This window comes from Copidosoma floridanum, unplaced genomic scaffold (assembly GCF_036245765.1).
Source record: "Copidosoma floridanum isolate Cflo_tuat_1 unplaced genomic scaffold, Cflo_Japanese_pri ptg000029l, whole genome shotgun sequence".
Lineage (NCBI taxonomy): Eukaryota > Metazoa > Arthropoda > Insecta > Hymenoptera > Encyrtidae > Copidosoma > Copidosoma floridanum.
In genome coordinates, this window is record NW_028321906.1 from 1,090,914 (window position 1) to 1,114,429 (window position 23,516).

The following is a 23,516-nucleotide window of genomic DNA, read 5'->3' on the forward strand; positions in this document are numbered from 1 at the left end:
GCGAATAGAATTAAGCAAAATTTCGGCAAGCAGGAACTCAGGATGTACACTACGTGATGCATGCTGCTGCGAGACACAAAGCACTCTGCATTTTGATGGCTGACGCACATACAAGGCAACCCCACCACCGCCTCTGCCACATCTGTCATTCCTCAGAAGCATGTTACCATCCACCCGCACCTGGTGATCACCGATGTGATGCTTCAAGAAGGTTTCGCTAATACCAAAAATATCAGCCCTATTATTAATAATGATGGTCTTTATGTCATAATAATGTGCCGGAAGCGATTGTGCATTTGTATGACCTATAACTAGATTGTGCCCACTAGTGTTATGATCCTTATTCACCATAATTTATGCTGCATGGCTTGCGTTCTATCTTAGCTTGTAAAATGGCACATAAAAACAAGTCAAAAGCTGAGTGCGAAATATTATCCAGTTTATTATGACAGCAATTAACGCATTTGAGCTAAGTTTTCGTTTTACAATGCTTTGACTCGTGCTGGCCAGCACAAAATCCGCACACTGCAGCACCATTACAGTTGTTGGCCATGTGTCCAAAACTTTGGCATTTGTAGCATTGTAGTATGCTTATGTGGTCCGCGAAACGACACTGAAGCCACCCCAAGTAGATACGAGCACGCCGGAAGAGAACAGAACGCGCGGTAGGTGTTACTTGAATTACACACGACCTGTACCTCTTATTATTCGCTAGGTACATGTACACTATGGTAACATCAATGGGTGCACAGTCAGGTAAATTTTGCTGTGTAATTGCTTCAAGTATTTCTCCCCTGGAGAGGCTGACGGGTATGTCATGAACTATTATCCGTGGCAGTTATTTGCTTTCCTGTTTTACCTCCAGCCCAACATCACGCCGATCAGAACAGTCAGCAAGAGCTCCAAGTCCATCGCCCTCGATCACGACGTTCTTCTTGGATAGCATATTGACTCGCTTAACTCAAATTCCAAGGTTGGAGGCTTTCACTTTTTCCAAGAGTGTGCCTTTAGTTGCCTTCACTGAATCAAATCTCTCGATGTAATTCTCGCTCGGTCCGATAATCACTCGAGCAGTTTTACTAATCGGTATGGTTTTACCCTTATTCAGAATAATTTTCCGGTCACTCGGCGCACCAGCGATTTGGCCACCAGAAACAGCCTGTGCAAAGGTAGGCATAGAGAGATCTCCCGCACGGTCGGTAGACTGTACAGACCTCCCAGCCAGAGATATAGTGCGACGAGTCTCCTCCAACATGTGCTTACAAGCGTTGGTCATATTTTCCTCGGCCAACTTGGAAGTGTAGGCAAGTGAAATAGTGCTTATTATATCACAAAAGCTGTTGGCAGCATCAAAAATAGCTTGTATGTGCGATGAAACCTTTTCATTTTTGTAAGCAGTATAGAGTGACTCGCGTAGTCCATTGACCCTCCGCAGCAGTTTGTTGACATCATCACTGGACAAATTTTGCCCCGATTCAGTGGCTTGTGCTTCATAGAAGCCGTCCTCCTCGCTGCTATCTCCCATAACACAGCTACATCAAGCAGTCAAAACACCGCAGCAGACGACACAGCCGAGATCCCGCATGCGCAGCGGACCAGCCGAGATGGCCGCCGAGAGAAGAGAAGCAACGTGGAAACTTCAGCAAGATGCGAAGTAAATTGAAGGGCAAGTCGAATCCGCACGACACTGCTAACATTCGTACAGATGACTTGCAGTATAGTGCATGCAAGAAACCTGCAACAAAGCGCCCCCAGGCAAAACAGAGCAAATACGCAATCCAATAATGAGGAGCCAAAGAAATCACGACCATTCAACAACTCACCGAGGTAAAGTTCGTTGTAGGGAGAGAGAGAGAGAGAGAGAAAGAGAGAGAGAGGCGACGTTGTGGAGAGTGTGCATTGAGGTGAATAAATAGCGCGAGAGCGCTGTGAAAATTTATATCCGCGAGTGTTTATTGAGAAGTAGTGCCCCCATTTGCCCCCTTCTATTTTCCTTTTAGGAGTGTCTGGTGTTTCCGAGCCAGACACCTGTGGCAGACCTCCCGGAGGAGAGATATCCAGAGTGTAGGGACATGTTAAGAAATATAGTGAGAGTTTTGTGAGGGGATCCGGGACGGCTTTTTATCGGCTAGAAAAATCCTCGTCACAGTTTATGTACAGGTTTTTATCATGATACTCTATTTAATTCGCTGTTATTAACATGATTTGATATTAAGCACAAAATACATGTAAAAATTTTGGTACCCAATTATGACGTCATACAGGCTCCTGCGCGAACTCAGACGAAAATTGTCTGGCTAGTGAGCCTGCCTTGTTTTATTGTACCATGATTTTATCTAAAATCAGGAAACTAAAACAGGCCCATTTTTGCAGGTTTGCTCATGTACATTATAGGAATAGGATGGAAGTATGGAGTTTACGAAGGAGCGTTTAAATTTCAAGCTCAATTGAGCTGATTTATGATGTAGCTGAATCAAACCGATAATGGGACAGATCTGGTAAAACCTGGCATATAAAGTTTCTGGGTTTTTTCGTGCGTTGCTCGCACACCAATTACTCGTCAAAGCGACAATTTATTAATGTTTTACTGTACCCCTGGAAAAACTTGATAAGAATAAAATAAAAAGAATAAATGAAGAGAAGAGAATAAAAAGGTTGTCAAGGTAACGATAAGTACAACCATCAATAAAAGCGCATCGTGTCGATACATCTGCTAATGATTCGTATCACACACTCTATAGCTCTCCTCTCTATTCCAACTTATGTTCCAATTGTATGAGAAGAGAAGGGCGTCCCTCATCAACCGTTATTTGATTGATCGTGACACGGTCTTCATAGAAGCCCCAAAAGTAATATGTTGTCACGCTTTTATTAGTTAAACATTTAACAAGAGTAAAAAAAAATAAACAAAAGTGTACACATAACTTTAAAAAAAATAATGTCCAGCAACAAACTAGTTAATGAACGAAAACGTATTTTGTACTTGGCTTACACGAAGAAGAAAATGTTCTTCATACGAACATATTGTCTGTCAAGGCTTCCACTTTGCCATAAGTGCTTTACCAAAATGAGCATAAATTGAGATATTTAAATAGGAAAAAAAAATGCACGTAATCGGTTGTTTTATATTTTTATTCAAAGTAGATGACTCAAGTTATTTTTTCTCCAAAATATACTAAACAATATACCTAAAGGGTGAAAGACAATCCATGAAAAAAGTGGATGAGAAATGTGAGGTACAAATCACTCTGTACGAGCGATAACGAGGGCAGAATAAAGGCAACATCCGATCCCAAGATGATCTGTCGCCTTCGAAGAGTACCAAACGTCGCTTAGGTTACACGAGACATTAATCTGATCTGTTCATCTTTACTGCGCGATGGCGTGGAAATTCCTTGGCTCGTTTCGTCCATGACAGACCGAGGGAAAAGTCAAATCAACGTGAAAGATGCTGTTTTTCTTCGCCAGACAGACATTGAACCCATGAATGTCAAGAACAATATTTAAAATCTTTTTGCGATGTTATTCTACTTTTGGGATCTTTTCCTTATGACTCAAAATTGTCTGTAATAAAGTTTATTAATGATCACTTTTGTTTTATTATGTAAAAGTTTAATAAAAAGTTAAGTGACTCAAAGTTGAAGAAATTGAGTGTGTCTATTAAGTTATTGTATTTGACCTGTCAGAGAAGTTATTAACACGACATTGATACGTACATACAAGTAAATGTAAAAAAATATTCCGTTTTTGACTTTCTATTTTAAAATAAAAATTTTTTTTGATGCCCACCTTTGAGATGGGACTTATTTGACTCACAATGTCTTGTTCTGTGAGGAAAAAAATTGTAAACATGGGTTTCAGTGAAGGTGATAACGTTTTTCAGCAACTTACATGCAATTATAATATACGTCATATCATATATATGAGATATAATTTTTGCATGTCAATCGTGGAGAAGCATGGTCACCTCCACTGTAATCCGTGTTCATGATTTTTCTCTTGTTGTACATGATGAAATTGCGAGTAAAGTAAACCATATCTCAAAGGTGTGCATCAACAAAAAAAATTTTTATTTAAAAATGGAGGATAAGAACGTAATATTTTTTCCTCATTTCCTCATATGTGTATACGTTCATTAGCAAAAAGTGATTAAGATGTAGCTCATCGAAGTGCAAGAGTTGAAGATGTATGATGCAGTAATAATTATATCTGTCCATATAAATTATATCTGTGAGTATATTTCTTCTAAACTTAAAAAAATTTTTTATTAATTTTTAATTATAAAACATGTAGGTGGGTACATAAATCCTCAAAAAATGGTCAATAAGGAATTTTCTGCGATTACGATGAAAAGTGTTGAAATCGCTTCTGTTGTGATCAGAATGAATGGAAAAATAGTTTTGGGACATATTTGTGCCAGCTTTTGTATTATTAAAGAAATGGTAAAAATCGACCGAATTTTTCTTCGGATTTTGGTTGTAACTTTTTTTGGGGCACCGTACTGCAGAAATAGATCAAGATAATTTGTTCGTTATTTAATTATCTACCAATCTGTGCAACAAGATTATCTGAAACCTACATTTTCTTAAAGTAAGAGCGCAAAAAATACGTTTCAGATAATCTAACTAGCACCAAGGAATATCAGACAGGTAGGGCTTAGAATGAGTTTATCTTTGTTTTATTTATTACAAAGAATAATCTAACTAATAAGGTTTCTTTTGCGCTAATTACCCGGGGACCTTCCTTCGTTAGAAAAAATTATACAGGGTTAAAAAAATCTGGCCTTTTTTCGTGTAAACAAAACTGCGAACATGTCAACTGACCGAAAAAATTAATAATAAATAGTTCGTAATTAATTACGTTGGTGTTATTTCCATGAAAGTAAGTAATATTAAGGAGCTACCTGTAAAAATAGTTTTTCATAAGTTTTTAGTAAAAAATGTTAATACCAGTTAGTGCCGACGAAGGAGCCACAGTTTTTTAAAGAAGTATTTTAGAAATTCATTTTAGATTTGTACATATCTGTCTATTGAAAGTTCCATTCTGTCTAATCATACTGTACACTACTTATATAAATGTGTAATGTCTCTTGAAAACTGTGAAGACTCTTATAAAATTATGCATATTTGTTATTTCCGTTTGAAAGAGAATGTTCATGAAGTAATGTGGTTTTTTCTACTGATAAAAGACTGAAAAAATCTTTTGTATGGATCAATTTCCTCGACTTTAACAAACAGTCTTTTAGATTTATTTCAAATCATTTGAATGATTGCTACCCATACCTATGCGTATTTGCAATCAGAGTTCACAAAACAACAGTTCTTTATCCAGCAAACGAAAGGAGCCTCGGGCATCACGGTGTTATTATCCCTCTGCATTGATTATACGAAGAACGAAATCAATGGGTGCCATTGTCACGAGCCTCAGAATAGATTTAAACATGTGGAAGTGCGACGAGTGATTTGCCACGAACATACGAGTAACACGATACGCTTGAGCAAGCGAGCTATTGCTTATTTTCCGTATAGAATGAATGGGAGAATTTTCTACAATGTATCTTAAAATATAGAAGAATTAAAATTTTTTCCTACACAGCTTCACTCGTAAATTTATTTACAAATAAAAGACATCTCATTCACTTCGTACTTTTTATTTATATAGATTCGTATTGATGTGAGTGAGCGAAATTACTACGTTCTTTACTGCAATCGGGTCAGTCACAACTGAATCCAACGATACCATGATAAACTCCTACCCAAAAACATATCGGGCAACACAGCATTCTATTGAACTCAAATCAATTTACCGATCACCAGTTGTAGGAATTGAATAACGATTTATTAGGAAAAAATTACATTACATCAGTGAAACGTTTCTACGGCCATGCCATTGAAGAAATGCGTAAGAGACTGGTCTGAGAGTCCCAGCTTTGTTCTTAATCGCACTTTTATCTCTGCCATAACGATCCAAAGACATATAAGTACTTGCATACTGTATTCCGATAGAGGAACGATCAGCCATGGAGAGCTATCGCAGTATCTGAAAAAAATTTGAGCTCACTTTACTGCCGATCGTCCAGAGGTTTCTTCATAGTTTCTCTTTTTTTATTTTCTTATGCGACTCGCGACTATTGTGGACCAAGACGGAAGAAGAAGGGGAGTCGAAGTGCAGCAGCGGATTCCCCGGACGCTAGCAATCTCGACTATACTTCTTCGCACAATACTGCCGATTATTCTCCCGGGATGTAACTCTTTTTTTATGTGTCGTACTGCGAGCTACCATGATCAACTCTGCTGTTGCGAGGATTCGACAAAGAAGCTAAGGAACAGAGAAAAAGTTGCAGTGCACTGCACAGAGAAACAGTCATCGTACGAGTATACACAGAGAGAAACAGGGTCTTCAAAGTATCATTCCTCCGAGCTGAGGGATCTATTTTATATCACATACACGCAGGAAAGGCAAAAAGGAGCTTGCAGTGTCCCCGCACGGGCCACTGCACTTGATTCTCCGAGGCAATGTTCGCTCACCACTACCACTGCTGCTCGAACTTGCTGCTGCTGTTACTGTGGCCGGGAGTAGGGCCAGTGACAGGCTTCAATATACTTGGAATTTGCCCTAGCACGAGTTACAGTCATCAGCAACCCTTTCAAGCAGTGATGAAAGCCCTTGCGCAAAGAGGTCATAAAGTGACTGTTATTTCGCCAGTGCCCCTCAAGGTACGGTCTCTTTCAATTGGACTGAGCATGACTAAGACTCTACAACGTGTGGGTGTGTGTGTATCCGGGTATTTGTTTGTATGTGCCATGTTCATTAGTGCAGTCAAGCTTATCCACCTCAACGACGAGGGGTGTCTCCAATATTTGTATTCTTCTCTTTCCTCATTGCAGTCATCGTCGTTGTATACTTAATAGCTGCTGACAGTAGCTCTCCAGCGGTGACAGCTGCTTTTTGTAGTTGCTTGGCATTACATCTGTATAAACTAAAAGAATGCTCTTTTTTTTTCATCGTTTCCCTTTTTCTCTTTGCTTGCCTCCAGGGCATGTACATAAACACTTATTTTGTGGAAGTACGCAAGTGGGCTTAATTGCACGCGAAAGCTGCTACATTAGTTTTTACTTTGCTTATAGCTCTTTACTTAGTTTTTATATGTACATTTTTTTTTTTTATGCAATGTTTTGACTGAGACTACAATAATATTGGGTATATTTAATTTGTTTCACAAGTAATTTCTCTACTATAAAGTATGCATATCATGAACAATAATTATAATAGTAATAATAATAATAATAGTAATTATGAAAATTATAATGGTAATCATTACGACCGTTTGGTAAAGTTTAAAGATAAAATAAAGTGTACTTTAAACAACTTAGAGTCAAATTTAAACAACTGATTTGTCTTTTTGATAAAAAGTTGCAGTTTGCTTTTTTAGAGAATCCAAGTACTTAAGTACAGCTATTGTGTATTGTGCAACTCTTGGTATAACCCCTTTGCTCTTTGATGTATAAAAAACTTGAAATATACGCTTTTGTACTGTTACACAAAAGTGCACTTTTTATAAAAAAATTTTTTTTAGGTTGTTAGCCAGATGCTCTAAGCCAAGAAAATCACTTAAATAATGCAAAAACAAAAAATAGGTTTAACAAAATTAGCACAAAAAAATAAATTAATTACATTGCGAAATCAACAATGTTATAAGGTTTAAAAAAATTTTTAAATTTAAATCTAATTAACATAAAAAATAAAAAACTGTACACGGCAGTAACTTTGGCAAATGCCAAACAAAAATTATGTTCACTCGAGTGTACAGTGTCTTGTGTAAATTGTATTATTCACAAAAATATAAAAACAATCCCTTTCATCAAGAAGAATCATAGTATCCAATGATTCTTTTACAAGCGAACTTGCCTCCATTCTTTATTATAAATACCCTTTTACTGTTTTCAAAAAACCACTTCTATCGCTAAATATGAGTATTAAAATTAAAAAACAATTTACAACTTGAAAAAAACGATGTTTTCATTTCTTTGAAAAATTAAACATGAAAATAAGACAATGACAAACTTGTTTTACAGGTCAGCTACATTTAATATATTCATATTTACCACTTAAATCATCTAGTATTACTAAAAATTGACACTATACACAATATTTAATCAAGTTATTCTATTTTCTGGCATGCTTAGCTGACGAAAAATATTTCAACGATAAAAAGTTTTAAATCAGAGCAATCTATTATACATAAATAAATTTAAATAAGACTTTATGAACTAAATAATGCTAAATTCAAATAATTATTTTAAAAAATTAGTTACAATTTACGTACTACATATACAAAAACTTTTGTTCTATACAACCCACTGTATTAAACAATTCGCTCAAAAAACTGAAAGCTCAATTTTATCTAATTGTTGAAAACAAACTAGATAACGTAATTATCTTATACACTCATGAGGTTGGCTCGATAAAGCTAACAAAAAAGAAGGATGACTTAGTTGTCACCTTACATACGAAAAAATTCAGTCAGACTTTCAAATTCCTTTAAATCAAAAATCTGTTCAACAAATCAAAGACAAAAAAAAATTAGTATTCGAAGTATTACAAAAAAATAAAGATTGAAACTGCATAATGAAAAATCAACTTGTTATCATATCATGAAACTTAAAAATGTCCAGAATACAAGCAAAGATAGTTTTTTCTCAAACTTGTCTTTTTAATTAATGTTTTTGATCAAAATAATTAATCTGAGTTTGTAAGTTAATAAAATCACCACCTTTATGTTTATAGATATGTGTGTATATTATAATTCTGTTGCAACGATACTTCTTGCTTCGTTGATGTTTCTTTATCGATCAGATGTCTTACGCACACATTACGTAATCATTTTTTGTACTGATAAATATTTTATAAAGTAGGTAGTTTTTTTAATTTGCACATAGTATGGACTATTTGATTATTAACCTTTTTTTTCAATTCTGCGTAACGTACTTACTTAACCCATAGGTTACATAATACTATTACATTGTTGTTACCGTCATTTGTATTTTACATTTTTTTGTGGAATGAAAGATAAATAAATATTATTTTTTATGACAGTTTGTAAGAACAACGTGATACTATTGTAATAATTCATAAAACGTTTATTTTTACAACTCCCGTACATCATTTAAATCATAAGTAGGTAATATTAGCTTAAACCCATAACGTAATAATTTAAAGGCTTTATTCGAAATTATTCTTTATTTTAAGACGGGATTACATATAAGTTGTAGCTCACATATATAGTTGTAGTCTTTTTTATGGATTTGACTAAAATTTTCAAAAGAAGATTGTTAAAAGTGGCCCCAGGCAGTAACAAGATGTTTTAGATTTTTGTATGCACAATACAATTTAATAAAGCATCGGCATATTTTCTTGACTAATCCCATTCAACATGCATATATTTTTATTAATAGGATTATCGTGCTCAACCTTAAAAATGAGTTTTGGGCTGATAATACATTAATAAGAATTATTATCTACAAAAATGAAAATAAACTCACTCATCTATCTATTTCGGTTTTTGTGTTGAATTGTACGACTGTAAAAAAGTAAAGATAATACAAACGACATTACGTTATAAATTTGAGTAAACACGTCGTTAAAACGGTGAAGTTAGATTCTATCAAATTTAGCGTGACGTCTCAATCATTATTAACTCCAAAAAGTTATTTTATCAAAACACTCTATAAAAAACTTACTGAGCATTTTGTAAAAATATTGCAGTAACTACGCCTTCATGATAACCTCCCCATTACAGCCTCGTAAAACTGCAATTCAATTACTTGACTCCAAAAATTTTAAAACATTTCCAGTACTAAAGTATATTAGTGCTCATATTCTCCAGAAATTTTGTAAACAACAACATGTCACGCAAACTTCCTTATAGCTTAAGTCGATGTATATACATTCTGTTCCCGTAATATGACAATCAAAAATAATTTTTTTTCTCAGTAACACATCAATCAAACAACTCCTACCTCTCAATCCGCGTAACAAAATCGTTCCAATCATTTGTCTTCGCGAATTTTGCCATTTATTGTCAAACTTTTTGAAATAAAGAGCTAAAAGTTTGACCAATCAATAAAATCTTTCGAGTGCCCGTCTACTATCAGTTGCTACTCGTAACTCCACACGCTTCATCCACTCGTCGCGTGCCCCATAAATACAGATATAACGACCGTAACGAGATTGGACCAAATTTCGATGCAACGCGTGAATCCGCACGCCATCCGGACTACGGAACTGTGAACGGGAGAAGAAAAAAAAATATCGTCACCAGCTGGAAAAAGTCTCTAAACGAGATGAAACCGATCCAGTGAGCAAAGATCTATAATTGCTTTAAACTTTTTTGTTCCTTTTTTTATTGAGAAGAAAAAACAACGTGCTACACCTCGTTCGCGTAGAAAAAGAGAAAAAAGGAACGAAATAAGGAACGTGGATGGAAAAATGCATGCGCTTCGTGTCACGAGCTTCACGGATCCGTAGTCAGGCATGCGGTGTTTGTGTTTACACGTTGTCGGAGCAGCGAGATTTTCTGTTAGACGCGGGAGCACGAAAGGCAGAAAAGGTGGGGGGAAAAGTTCGCTCGAGCAATTTCATAATTTAACGATATTTCAAATACCTAAAAACTTCGGGGAGCTTCCACACTTTTCAGACTCTGCGAACTGGCGTCCTCGTCCTTGGTGCTCGCTAGCTCTCGTGTTGATACTTTTTTGTGCACGTTAGCTTTTTCTCTTTCTCCCTTTTTTTCCACTGCACGAGATCAACGGATCAAGGGAGGGGGGAGGGGGTAACATCCCGCTCTCTGCTTTCTTGCTGTCGTTGCGTTTCTTTCGCTTCTCTTTCTGTCTTCCTTCTGGTCGTAGCTTAGCTCTGGCTCCCGTGCCCCCTACCGTGCGCGCTACCCCTCGTTAAACTTTAGCGAAGAGTTACGCAAACTTAGTTCGGCTTCAATTTACTCGTACTAACATTTCTCTTTCCTAATAGGCCGTGCGCCCTCCCCCGCTGCTCTTTCTGTTTCATATACCCTTCCCCTTCTGCTATACCTTTCCCACGCTGAGTCAAAAATCGAGTGTGTATAGACTTTCACGTCAATTTTTGCCGTAATTTTTTGTCGGTGGAATGTACTGAATAATATTTATCAATTTTTTTGTACTTTTCAGGAACCCATGCCAAATTATACCGGCATTGATTTGTCATTTACCTATAAAACGGAGGATTGCACAAAATTCAGGTTTGTTGCTAGAAATTTGTTTGGGGTAATGGGCTATATAAGTCAACTATCTTACATTTGCAATATTTGATGTCAAAAACTCGATTTGAAAAACGGCTTTCTTTCTCATATTGGAGAAATTATGATGTCTGATACGTTCTTACCCATGGCTCTGGAAAACTATACGGATCAATGAAACGATCAGACATTCAGCCGAAAAATGTATAGGTACTTTGAATGTAGAAGCAAAATGTATCGAGATATTGGAATTTACGTAAAATCTGACGAGAATAACATATGTAATTTCGTTTGCATTTCTAAAAGTAGACGATGGGACTGGAATTCAATCATTAAAATTGCTTATCTTGTTGTTTTGGTTGACATATAATTCGGTATGATTTTTTTCGCTACCTACAGGCACATGAATGCATACCAGCTGTTGCACAGAAACATGGAGAAAGCCAATGTTCTATGTGAAAAACAACTTTTCAGCTCCGCAGTTGAGAAACTCACGCAAGTATCCAGTAGTTTTCTGTAATTACACCTAATCGAAAAGAAAGTACCCTTACATTCGTCGTGTTTTACTCCAGCAGCAAGCGCAACGAAACTTTTGATGCAATTGTAATCGAGCAGTTGTGGTTCCAATGCTTCTACAGTTTGGTGAAGTTTTACAACTATCCTGTGTTAATTGGTTTCTTAAGCGTTGGGAATCTTCCTTATGCCATGGACTCCGTTGGTAAGATACATTTTCATAATTTTTTTAAACACTAACGCAAAACTAACAATAAATTTTACAAACTGTACCTACTGTCATTTTACACACTTCATTAGACAATCTCACGCAACTCGAGCTATATCCAAACAGCCCTTATATGCATTACAACGACCAGCTATAGCGTTGGCTGATATTTGATTCATCGTGATTGTCATTCACATGCTCCACGCTCGCGATATAGGCTAGCTTAAATGATGCAAATACTCTGCACCCCACTACCCTCTGCTGAAGCCCAAGTCAAGTTTTGTAACGTATATTTCGTCATTCGACGTAGGCACTTACGTGAGCGGTGTATCGGCTCTCCTTCGTACACATGCATGCACACTGGGGGTGTCCTCTGAAAAACGTACCTCCGAGCACTTCGGATATCGTTACGTCGAGGAAGTTGATGTGAATTGTCGGCAAGCAGAGTGGAACGTGTCAGCAATCAGAGATGTCCGGACTGAGTTTCTGGCGCAGCCCCTTTTCCGGGCCTGGGGCGTTGGGTGGGGTGGGGGGTGTAGATGGATCGGTGATGCACGCTCAAGCTTTGAAATGAGTGGAAGGTCGATTGCAGCTGAGCTGCGATGGTTCGCATTGTTATCCCTAGAGCATTTTTCTATTTCAATGTCTCGCTTTTTTTTAAAACTTTTTTTACTTCTTCTGCAACGGGAGAAAATAATGTGAATATTGAACAGTGCGAGAGCGACCCCAAGACTTTGATGGGCAGAACTTTAGACGCTTTCGAACTCTTGTACTTTGAAATTGGTGCTCCTTACAATAAGCGTGCCTATTTTTGTCATTTCAAAAGAATAAAGCAGCATAAATTTTGTTGTCAGAATTTCAAAGGCTGAGCGGAACGTCGATTGGCACGATCACTCGTGTCCAAAGTGAGATTTAAAAAAGTTTTGTTAAGCTCATTGTTGGAATGATAAAGTAAAATTTAAATTATGCATGCATGGAATTAAAATGTAAGGATATAAGAGGAAAATTTTTAATATTCATCGTGCAAAATGAATTTATTTAGTGCATGGAAAAAAAGGAAAAAAATCGATGACGACAGGGGTAGTAAAACGAACAATGAAAACAGTAACGCAAAGCTTTATGGAAACATATATCATTCGCAAGCACCGCTACTGCTGCATCATCACGAGTAAATAAAAATGTATCAGTGTATGTGTTTTTTTCCCCTGCGCGAACCAACTTCAGGAAATCCGGATGATCCTTTTCTTAATCCGGATATGGCTTATGCCTTCGCCGGCAGAATGAATTTCTGGGAAAGAGTTCGGAACTACCTGTACACGGGCTACACAAGACTCTACTACAATTATCATCATTTGCCGGAGGCTCAGAAAATAGCTGAGAGATTTTCGCCAGGGGTTTCCTGCTCGGCTATCGATCGAAACTTCAGTCTCGTCATTCTCGGAAACAACCACGTTTTCGGCTACCCGAAGCCCCTGCTGCCGAACGTAATAGAGGTTCACAGTCTGCAAATTACCAGCGATCCGGGAACGCTTCCCAAGGTATGTATATGCATGTAATCGATGAGCGCTTTTTTATCCTTCCTCTCCCAATGGAGCGTTAAAATTGTATTGCTCAATTTCCGGTGACTATAAGTACGTCAACGTAGAAACTTTGAATGTGGAAAATCGGAAATTCGCTGCATATAGATTCAAGTAAAAACAAACGCTACAGAAATAGTGAAATTCCTCCAGTTTCAAAAATACGCCATACCTCTTCACGTTTGATCGGATCTTTTTATTTCCAACAGGATATCCAAGAGTTTCTGGATGGTGCGAGCGAGGGTGCCATTTACTTCTCTTTGGGTTCCAATTTGCAAACCCAGCAGCTGTCGCCGGACACGTTAAAGGCGTTGTCCGATGCTCTTGGCTCGCTCCGGCAAAGAGTCCTCTGGAAACACAGCGGCGTTGCACCGGTTCGAGCGACCAACATAAAATATGTGAAATGGACTCCCCAGCAGGCGATTCTAGGTAAGGCTATCGTTGGCCATGTAGCCGCTCCGACCTCGAAATCTATATTTTTGTAGTTCACATAAGCATAGTACATAATGTGTATAAGTATAAGTATAAATGAGTTGTTAAGCCATATTAAGTATACAGCTATACTTTCAATGCTTAACTTGCTTTTCGATTAGTACGTAATGAAGATAACTTTTGATTATAAGATGTGGCCTGAAGTCTCACAAACTACCGCTGCTTTCTATAATTTTCCAACAATTCCTTTCTTAACATTGGAATCTTCTCTTAATTTGTTACTTTTATCTAAATCTTTGCTATTTTTCTTTGTTTTTGGCACACCTTTTACATAAGAGACTGTAATAATTGCACCTTACGCAGAAATTTTTTTTGTTGTTCGACAAAAGAATCTTCTTTAAATAAACTTTTTCCTGGATACCAAGTCTGGAAAGATGCTAAAAACCATGCACCATTAAACTAATGTTAATAAATGGTCAGGTTAGTGGGTTTGTGTGTCGAGGATCACTAATGTATACATGTAATTACTATTTAACAAATATTCTCTTCTTCTGTGCTAAATACATTTTTTTAACAAATACAACTACATTATAGATTTTTCAACAAAAAATTGTTGTGAAATGAATTGATTTGAAAATATAAATGTAAAATTAAGCTATTTAAGATAATATTACAATTCAAATGAAAAGTAGATAAATAACGTTTCCGGAACGCTCGTAGTCCAATTAATTTCTGCAAAAATCACCATAGGTAACAGTTGTGAAAAAGAATGTATTAAAATTCGTTTGGGAATTTCTTTTTGCTACTCATTGTAATTATGTTTAGAAAAGTGGAAGTATTATCAACAACAATCTTTTTCATGTAATTTTGTAATACTTTCCATTTTACGTTCATAATGTCTAATACATTCTGTTAACAACGGTTCACTCGTTGAAAAATCTATGGTACTTATATTTGTTCACAAAAAGTTTAAGGGTAAGTTTATGTTAAACCTCGATCACATTAATTTAAAATAAAGAGTAAATAAGTAAGCTCAAGAATGACTGAAAAACCAAGATTCTTGAGGATATTACTCTTGGTAGTGTCTTGAAATTTTAAGCTGTATCTTGTCTTGATCTTGTCTTGAAATTCGAGACAATACAAGACAATATCAAAATCACTCTCGAGATCTCTTGAAGCCCTACTAAAAATACCTAAAATATAAAATAAAAACGTGGCGAGGGCGAAGATAACTTTCAACGAAAAATAAATAAGACCGCAAATAGATTTAAATATAAAGACACTTGGATTTAGTTAGTTGAATACCTATAAATTAAATTTAATTTAATTAGAAAGTGTATTTGGTTGTCGATAATAATATTAAAAAATTAAAAATATTTAATTTTTTTTAGTATAAGTCAACAATACTACTACTTAGCTATTTTGTTTGCCTTTGAAAAAAGTTATTTTTTTTGTTTCTTACAATTGGAATGTATGTTACATAATAATTATTTTCCAAAATACACCAAGAAATACTAATTATCTAATGAATGCACCAAAAGCTTACGATTTTTTAAACCGTCGCGTTAAAATACCATGAAGTAACTGTATATGTAACTGTATTCATCAATACTTAGAACTATTGCATTAAAATAATTTAATAAGATAAAAGTTTTACAAAACATTATCAAAGGTTAATCATACGTGACAAGAAAATGATAGTGAAGTTTTACCTTGTACACTTAAAAATGTTAAAAATGATGTGAGTTTAACGTAATATTGAATGAAGTCTTAGAAGTTCAACCTTATCAAAGTGTTACATTTTAATTATGTTACTGAATAACATCCAATGATCTGTTTTTTAAGGAGTACTTTCAAAATTATACTGTATAATATTTAGTTAAAATTAAAATTATAAAAATTTTAGAGCTTCACTGACCATCCATTTTTGTTACAGTAATTTCCTTACATCATTTATACAATAAAAGTTTTTACAACAGCACATCCCAATGTAAAGGCTTATATAATGCAAGGTGGGCTGCAGTCAATTCAGGAAGCTGTACACTACGCAGTTCCAATGTTAGTGTTCCCTTTTTTTGGAGATCAACATTTTAATGGGCGAAAAATCAAAGATGCAAAAATAGGAAAGACTTTGAATATTGACTTTATCTCTAATCTATCACTTGTGATGGCCATTAATCAACTACTATATGATAAAACGTAAGTAAATTATACTTGAATATCATGAAAGGTTCACAATACTATGTTGAGCTGCCTCGTAAGTTACCGCATAACAGACTTTGGGTTTATGAGTTTGGAAAAAGGGCTCAGTCATATTAAATACCAGCAGCACCACTACAATGAAAGTTAAGGAAATAATTATGTTTAACTTCAGTTAAAATTTTGTAATTCACTCACTTTCTTTAGTGCATCACTTAAATGAACCATTTTACTCGAAGCTTAAAATACTCTAGGTATTTTTTTAAAGTTTCGGATACCTTACATATAATTTAAAAAAAAATATTAATACATACTCATAATCAAACAAAGTTTTATTAGTTCTAAGAACCTATAGTAAAAGAAAAAGGCTTACAAACCTGTTTCTTGTAACAAGTTAATACTATTTCTGAATTCGAAAAACTTTTTTGTTGTTAAACTTTTCTATATGACTTGAGGTGCCAAATGCCACAAAAAAAAGTTTCTGATGTAGAAACTCTAAAAAAATTAACATTTTTTTACTTGTACTATTGCATGCTGTTTAAGTTAAACAGAACAAAATAAAAACAATTTTTGTATCCTATGCAGTATCAAAAAGTGTTGTTGATATAATTTTGTTGAGTAAAGTTTTGATGCATAATTTTTTGCATAAGCAGAGTTTTTAAAGGAGTTAAATGAGTATCGAAGGATGTATTCAAAAAATTTTTATTACGACTGTTAACAATTTCATGTTATCAATAGACTGTTGCTAATGATACACATGAAGTAATTAAAGTATTATCGATTGATAAAGTTTATTTACTTTTAAAGTAAAAACACTTTTGCATCAGTGTAAATACAAAAACTTCTGTTTTTAGATACTCGCGCAACATCAAACAGATGGCTGCTATTCTGAGGGATGAGCTGATGAAGCCCATGGAAAAAGCAGTTTGGCATATCGAGCATGTCCTTAAATTTTCGCGTGCCCAACATATCCGCTACCATGGACAAGACATAGCGCTGTTTGAATATTACATGACAGGAGGTTTTATTTTTATTCTCATTATCACCATAATGTGCCTTGTGTACCGAATTTACTGGATTTTTTTCGTGTTAACGATCAAATTCTGTAGTAAAACACTTCAATATCGTAGCTTAACTCCGATACTCAATAAAAAAGTCAAGTGATAATTATAGCTGTGGTTGAATTATTAAGTTCAAAATTTGTATAACAAACCGTACCACATCACGCATAGTAGAAAATGCTTAATATTAAAGTCTATCGAGAATTTTATTATTATTGTTGCAATCGATGGAGTTTTATGGTTATAAAAAAATACGGCGTAATTCTCATAATAGGATTGTTGGACGAGCTGCTATAGCCACGTAGAGTAGATAAAAGTTTTGGTTAAAAAATAAAATACAAGGCCATTGTATTTTTTATGGAGGACCCGAATATATTTTACTTATTTTTACAATAAACTAATACGTGGATTTCTCGATCCATCAATAAATAAAAGCGAGAGCTGTGTTCAATGCTACTTTATTAAAAGCTTTTTTCTGTGAGAGAAGTAGTACGTGTGTCTGTGTCTCGTGGGCCTGGTTCTTATGCTCTCTTATCTCTTATTCGACTCTTCATCCCTTACCGCTATGCTCTCCTTCTACTCTTCACTCTCTCCATATTCTTTATCCTTTACCTTCAAGGGCCCAAGTCAGAAGGGGAGCCCAAATACATAGCTGTATACTATCGTAAGTAAGAACCATACTAAAAATTACACATCTAGATCTACCTTGATTTAAGCAAGATTTAAGTTTCATATTTATAAAGCTATCAATAAAACAAGAATGGTGTCATAACTCGATTCAAATACATCCAGATGGTCTCCCAGAATTTTCACTAATGTTGCTTCTGATACTTTTCAATGGAAATATATCTCCATTTTGATTGTCAATTATTTTCGTCAAATAAAAATACAATTTTATTAAACAACAAAATCCATTATTAAGGTGGTTGTTGAACTAATTCTTATTTAGTTACAAGAATTCGAGCTTGTCTAAAGTATTAATGAGAAAAAATAAAAATTACAAAAAGCGAGTCAACTTTTTTTTTCATTTTTCTTTTTCCGATGTGTTTATTAACAACTTTTTTGCTAGTGGCAGACCCAACTGACTGATATTATTTGCGTCGTTAAATTTTTTCTACATAATTTTTCGAAAAAAAATAAGTTGTACATTTTTTAATTTTGCAAACTATTAGAGTTTCAATTACTTTGAACGTCTAGAATCTAATTATATGTAAAAGTTTTTTCGATCTTTCATTTTTTTTTTATTAAACCTTAGGGAATCTTTTTACTCTACGGGGGCTATCGTGATATTTCATTTTCTATAGAATTTTTTTTTTAAATTATGAGACACTTACTATATCACTACACATAACATGTTAAAATTTTAGAGGAACTAGCTTTGTAGTTTTTGAGAAAAAAAATCTTAAAGTTTTTCTGTTATACACGGGCTCTTCTGCTAGCAGACTACTAAGCATTACTATCATCAGAAAGTTATGTGTTTATTTATCGACAACCATTCTAAGGCTTAAATTTTTAATAAAATTATGAGTAGTATGTACATATTTCACTCATGCATGTTCATTTTAAAAACGCAATGAAATACATGGTATACTGTGTATTTCTTAGAGTTTTTAGCTGGGGCCTGATTCTCTAAGCGTATCATATGAACGTGTGTACATACTGTGTGAACACGCCGGTATAGGGTTAATTGAGCTCTCTGATTGGTCAGAGGAGGTCTGTGTTGACTACATCGCAAACTAATAAAACGTATCACGTATCACACAGTACACAGACTTGTGTTGAAGTAATACTCAAGCGCTTATAGTGCTTGTAGTACAAATTTTGTCTTTAGTTATTCACGTAGGATTGTACCATTTGAAACATTGTATTAATTCATGGTATAATAAACACAGAACCTTTTGTGTACCTATCGAGGTGCTGTGTTCCTATAGGTATCAAGCACATATTGCGAATATTGCCTTCTGCTGTGCCTGACCAATAGCTCTCGTTTTTCCCTCGGTGGCGCTGCTTCAAAATTGTGCACGTAGCGAATACAAAAACGGTCAAGTTTTATTTGGATTTTCTGTTCAGCTTACTTTTTGTATGACACTCGTAGTATTATTCTGTCTAGTACTTGGACTTAAACAAAATCAAACTAAGTAATATTGACTTTTGACTGGTAATTGTATACAAATCTTAAATTTAATTCATTAAAATAATGTCCTAACATTTTAACACACTTATTTGTATTGCGTACTTAGTAGTCAAATGTTGTACTACTTCATTTTAAAAACACACCTATCCATACCATACCAGAAAAATTAGGGTTGCAACGAATTTAATGGATTAGACCACTTTTTATGAAAGCTAAGTCTGAAAAAATCTTGAATTGAGCATTTTACGTGCAAATAATAAATAAATTAATATACAATACAATATATATAATTAGTAAACTATTTTATTAATTAACGTATAAAAATAACAAACAATATTTTTTAATGTAAAGTAGAAGTAGTGTTAATGAGGGTTCTAATTGTCCCCCAATAACACAAAAATTGTTTGTACATGTTTTTCAGCAGCAAAACAAACGAACACTTCACTTTTTTTTTGTAATTAAAAATCAAAACTTTACTGTCAATAATTTTGTCATCCATATTATTTTGTTAAAAAATTAAAGAATTATCTCTAATTAAAAAAATTTGAGCTTTAGAGTCGACTTTTATACCATGACTAATATAATATGTAACAAATTTATTATCATGGAAAACATCTTCTAATTTTTTATTAACGTATGGACAAAATTTTTGTAAATTTTTTTCCTTTTTTTTATGATAGAAAATTTTAAATTTCCCTCTTGAAACTTATAAAAAAATGCCTTTTTGTAATTTTTTTCAGCCCTACGTTTGCAATGTAGAATATTTGTAAAAAATACATTTTTTAAGCCTATCAATCTTTTAGATAAGAACTGGTAAGAAAAATAAAAAATTTTTTTATTAGGATTCAAAATGAATTTTTCTTATTCATCAAAATTTTAGTAGATATAGTTATCACAAAATTAGAAAAAAGGCCGTAACTGTTAAGAATGTTGTCACATAAATAATTTTTTTATTTTATTAAACAAAGAAAATTTTCATTCCAAACGTGAGTTGACAATAAACTTGTTTGATACTCCATGATGCTACTTACAAAAGTTTTATTGATATACTCTCATACAATTTTTGAGGTAAATACAGTTTTCTGCTTTGAATCAATGAATGGTAGCAATTCATTTTTTGAATACGGTGATTTTTATAGTTCTAAGAATAATCGAGGGTATTTAAAATACTAAAATGCGAATTTGCAATTTTTTAGACACATTAGAGTGTCATATCAATGAGGAATGTCATGTAATAATTAATTTACCCAATTATTTTGTAAATAAAATGAAATAAATCAAAATAATTTGAGGTTTACTAAAATAAATGTCCTGATTGTGAGACAGGGTTAAGCGAACTTATAAGTGAAATAAGCTATTCGAAGCTAAAAAATTCATATAACCAGAAAATTTTTTGTGTTATAATGTAAAATTATGTGTTCTAGCAATAAAAAATTTATTTTAGTGTATAAATAAGATCGCAATAATAATTTAATTTGAAATAATGGAGAAAAATGTGACGTCCCAATTAATGGCACATCAAAAAACAGCATGGCCCAGTTGTCCCACTCAGTCAGTCCCGATCTATGGGACATACAAAAACTGTTAGATTGAACCTACCGCGATAAAAAAAAATGTTTGGTAGCTCGTGAAAATTAATAATAAGTATAATAATATAAAAAAGTTCACCCCACAAAATCACAATTTTGTAAAATAACAAAATAAGCTTAAATGAAGATAAAAATAGAGATTTAAAAAAATTGTCGGAAACAATAATAATTGCTATTTATATTTCAACTTGATGTATTCATTAATTCACATTCCAATTTAAATAAATAAATAGTATTATGCTAGGCAATAAACTTTAAATTTTGACAAACAACAAAATATTAAGAGAACAAAATCTATTAATCTTATTATATCTACTTTTCTTGTTCAATTTGTTTTTGAATATCTTTAATTTGTTCTTGTAACTTTTTCTGAGCCTATTCTATTTTTTTTTCCTCTTGTAATTGTTTTTTTTTTAATTTTTTCTCTTCCTTTTTTGTTGCTCTTCCTCTTTTTTCAATTGCTGCTTATTTACACCTTTAAAGGCTATTTTTCTGTCAGTCTTTTTTCCCTTTTTTTCTTTCATTTTTTAGCTAAAATCAGTAAATATTGTTAATTAAGTAGGTAATTACAAAATAAAGAGTTCTAGAACTGCTCACTTTTGAGGTTATGTGTACGATTTATTACTGTATGTCAATAATTAACTCACTATAAAGCTGGATATCAATTACAATAACTTCACAATTGATTAAAACACACTGTATTCACTTTTACATAACAGAATACAAGATTTGCAAGTAAAAACAACAACTTTGCTGTGTCTCATTTATCGGACCAAAGGCATAAATGTAAAGTCTACGTAAATACGGTATATGCATTATGCTGTACCATTAACTGGGACCTTCAAATTTTAGATGTACGTATATTAAGACATGGTTATAAATAAAAAATCTGCGTTAAAAATACTGATCTTTGTTTTTAAATATATTTAGGAAAACCTAAGTTCATGAAAAAAAAAAACATATCTTGTCAAAGAATTCAATTTAATTAGGAAATAACTCAGTAAAGTGAAAGTCAAAATAGGCGCAGATTCGTATGTCCCATAGTACTGCAATGGCAGAGTTGCAATAAACATTTTTTTTGTAATATTCTTTCCGTACTGTGGCCTTGAAAAAAATACATGTGATAAATGTTTCTACGTAAAAGTTAACAAAATTTATTTAAATTTCTATATATTCTCCATTATTTAAATATTAATTAATTTCAAAACATCCCATTAATTGGGACGTTGTCTCGTAATCGAGACATTTACCTTAGGGTCATACACACTCAGTTAATTGCAACATTTCATGCCCAAAAAAAGGCTTCATCTGTAAAAATTAACTGAATTGAATAATTTTTATTGGCTTTAACTTAAGTTACATAGCCATTTCAATTGAAATAGAAGGTTTACATCGATATTGATTACATTTGTAATTATACGTGTTCGGTTAAGAACTTACGTAGAAAAGTAAAAACTGAAAATTAACTGAAGTTACGCTACTTTGAGCGCCATCTAGGCATCAAATCATGAACTGTAATGTGCCAAACCACTCCCACAAAGCTTGAAGATTTCCATCGTATGGTAATAAAACATGTATCGTTGGATAGTTTCGTATGGTATGATTAAAAATAAACTAATAGAATCATACAGATAATCGTATAGTTACTCGTCGAGTTACAAAATTAAGTGTCAGTAAACATGCAGTGTTAAAATTGTAAAAGTAAATTACTGTACTTTATACAGGCTACGTTTCCAGGAAATGCTCGCACTCATTAAAACTCTTTCAATAAAACAACAGGAAAAAAATGTTTTCAAACATGATTATGCAATATTTCGATAAACAAAGCACTTTATTTGAGGCTTAAAAGTAAACCCGAGCCAATTTTTCTTCTTTAGAATAATAATAAGAACAGTACAAATCGACAGGCTGTAACGATTTTAAACCGAAAAAATTAAAAAGAATTAATTGCACACAGTCATTACGCATACAAAAAAAACCCCAACATTACGCAGTAAAAGCAACTGACAAGTTAAAATTTTGTATTACAGCCTAACCATATAGTATTTAACATATATATATATAGTAATTAGTATACAAGAATTTTATATTTCGATCGAATCTCTAACAATCAAATAATGTACAGCCAGTAATAGTAAATGCTAGAACAAAACACCGACGGTCACCTGGCCCATTAGCTCAGTTGGTTAGAGCGTCGTGCTAATAACGCGAAGGTCGCGGGTTCGATCCCCTCATGGGCCAATTTTTGTTATTTCTTGACAACCCCTTACTGAAAAAATAATAAAAACATTTCCTTTAGGAAACATAAAAAATTTCGTATTGTTAACATTTGGCGCTCAAATAACGATAAGACGGATAAGACTACGACAGTTTAAAAGATTTGACGAAACTCTTCACAAAAGTCAATTACAATTGAACACAAATTTTTAACACATAAATAATATTCAGCACAACAATTTCGGGGTGTATGGAAACTTATAGGTACAAGATCTACACAAGTGTAAAACTATGCACGTTGTTCTACACGAGTA

At 33.8% G+C, this 23,516-nt stretch overlaps 1 protein-coding gene and 1 non-coding gene across 2 annotated transcripts; both read left to right on the top strand.

Annotated features, from left to right (window-relative positions):
* Positions 1-6,515: 6,515 nt before the first annotated feature.
* LOC106637215 (UDP-glycosyltransferase UGT4) lies at positions 6,516-17,365 on the top strand. Its single transcript, XM_089596057.1, has 8 exons — positions 6,516-6,716; positions 11,205-11,275; positions 11,672-11,771; positions 11,852-11,990; positions 13,218-13,531; positions 13,780-13,999; positions 15,982-16,201; positions 17,056-17,365. The coding sequence occupies exons 1-8, from the start codon at positions 6,516-6,518 to the stop codon at positions 17,363-17,365; spliced, it is 1,575 nt and encodes a 524-aa protein (XP_089452183.1).
* Positions 17,366-23,152: 5,787 nt separating this feature from the next.
* On the top strand, positions 23,153-23,226 carry TRNAI-AAU (transfer RNA isoleucine (anticodon AAU)). The gene has a single exon. It is a non-coding gene; the product is annotated as a tRNA-Ile (tRNA).
* Positions 23,227-23,516: the final 290 nt, after the last annotated feature.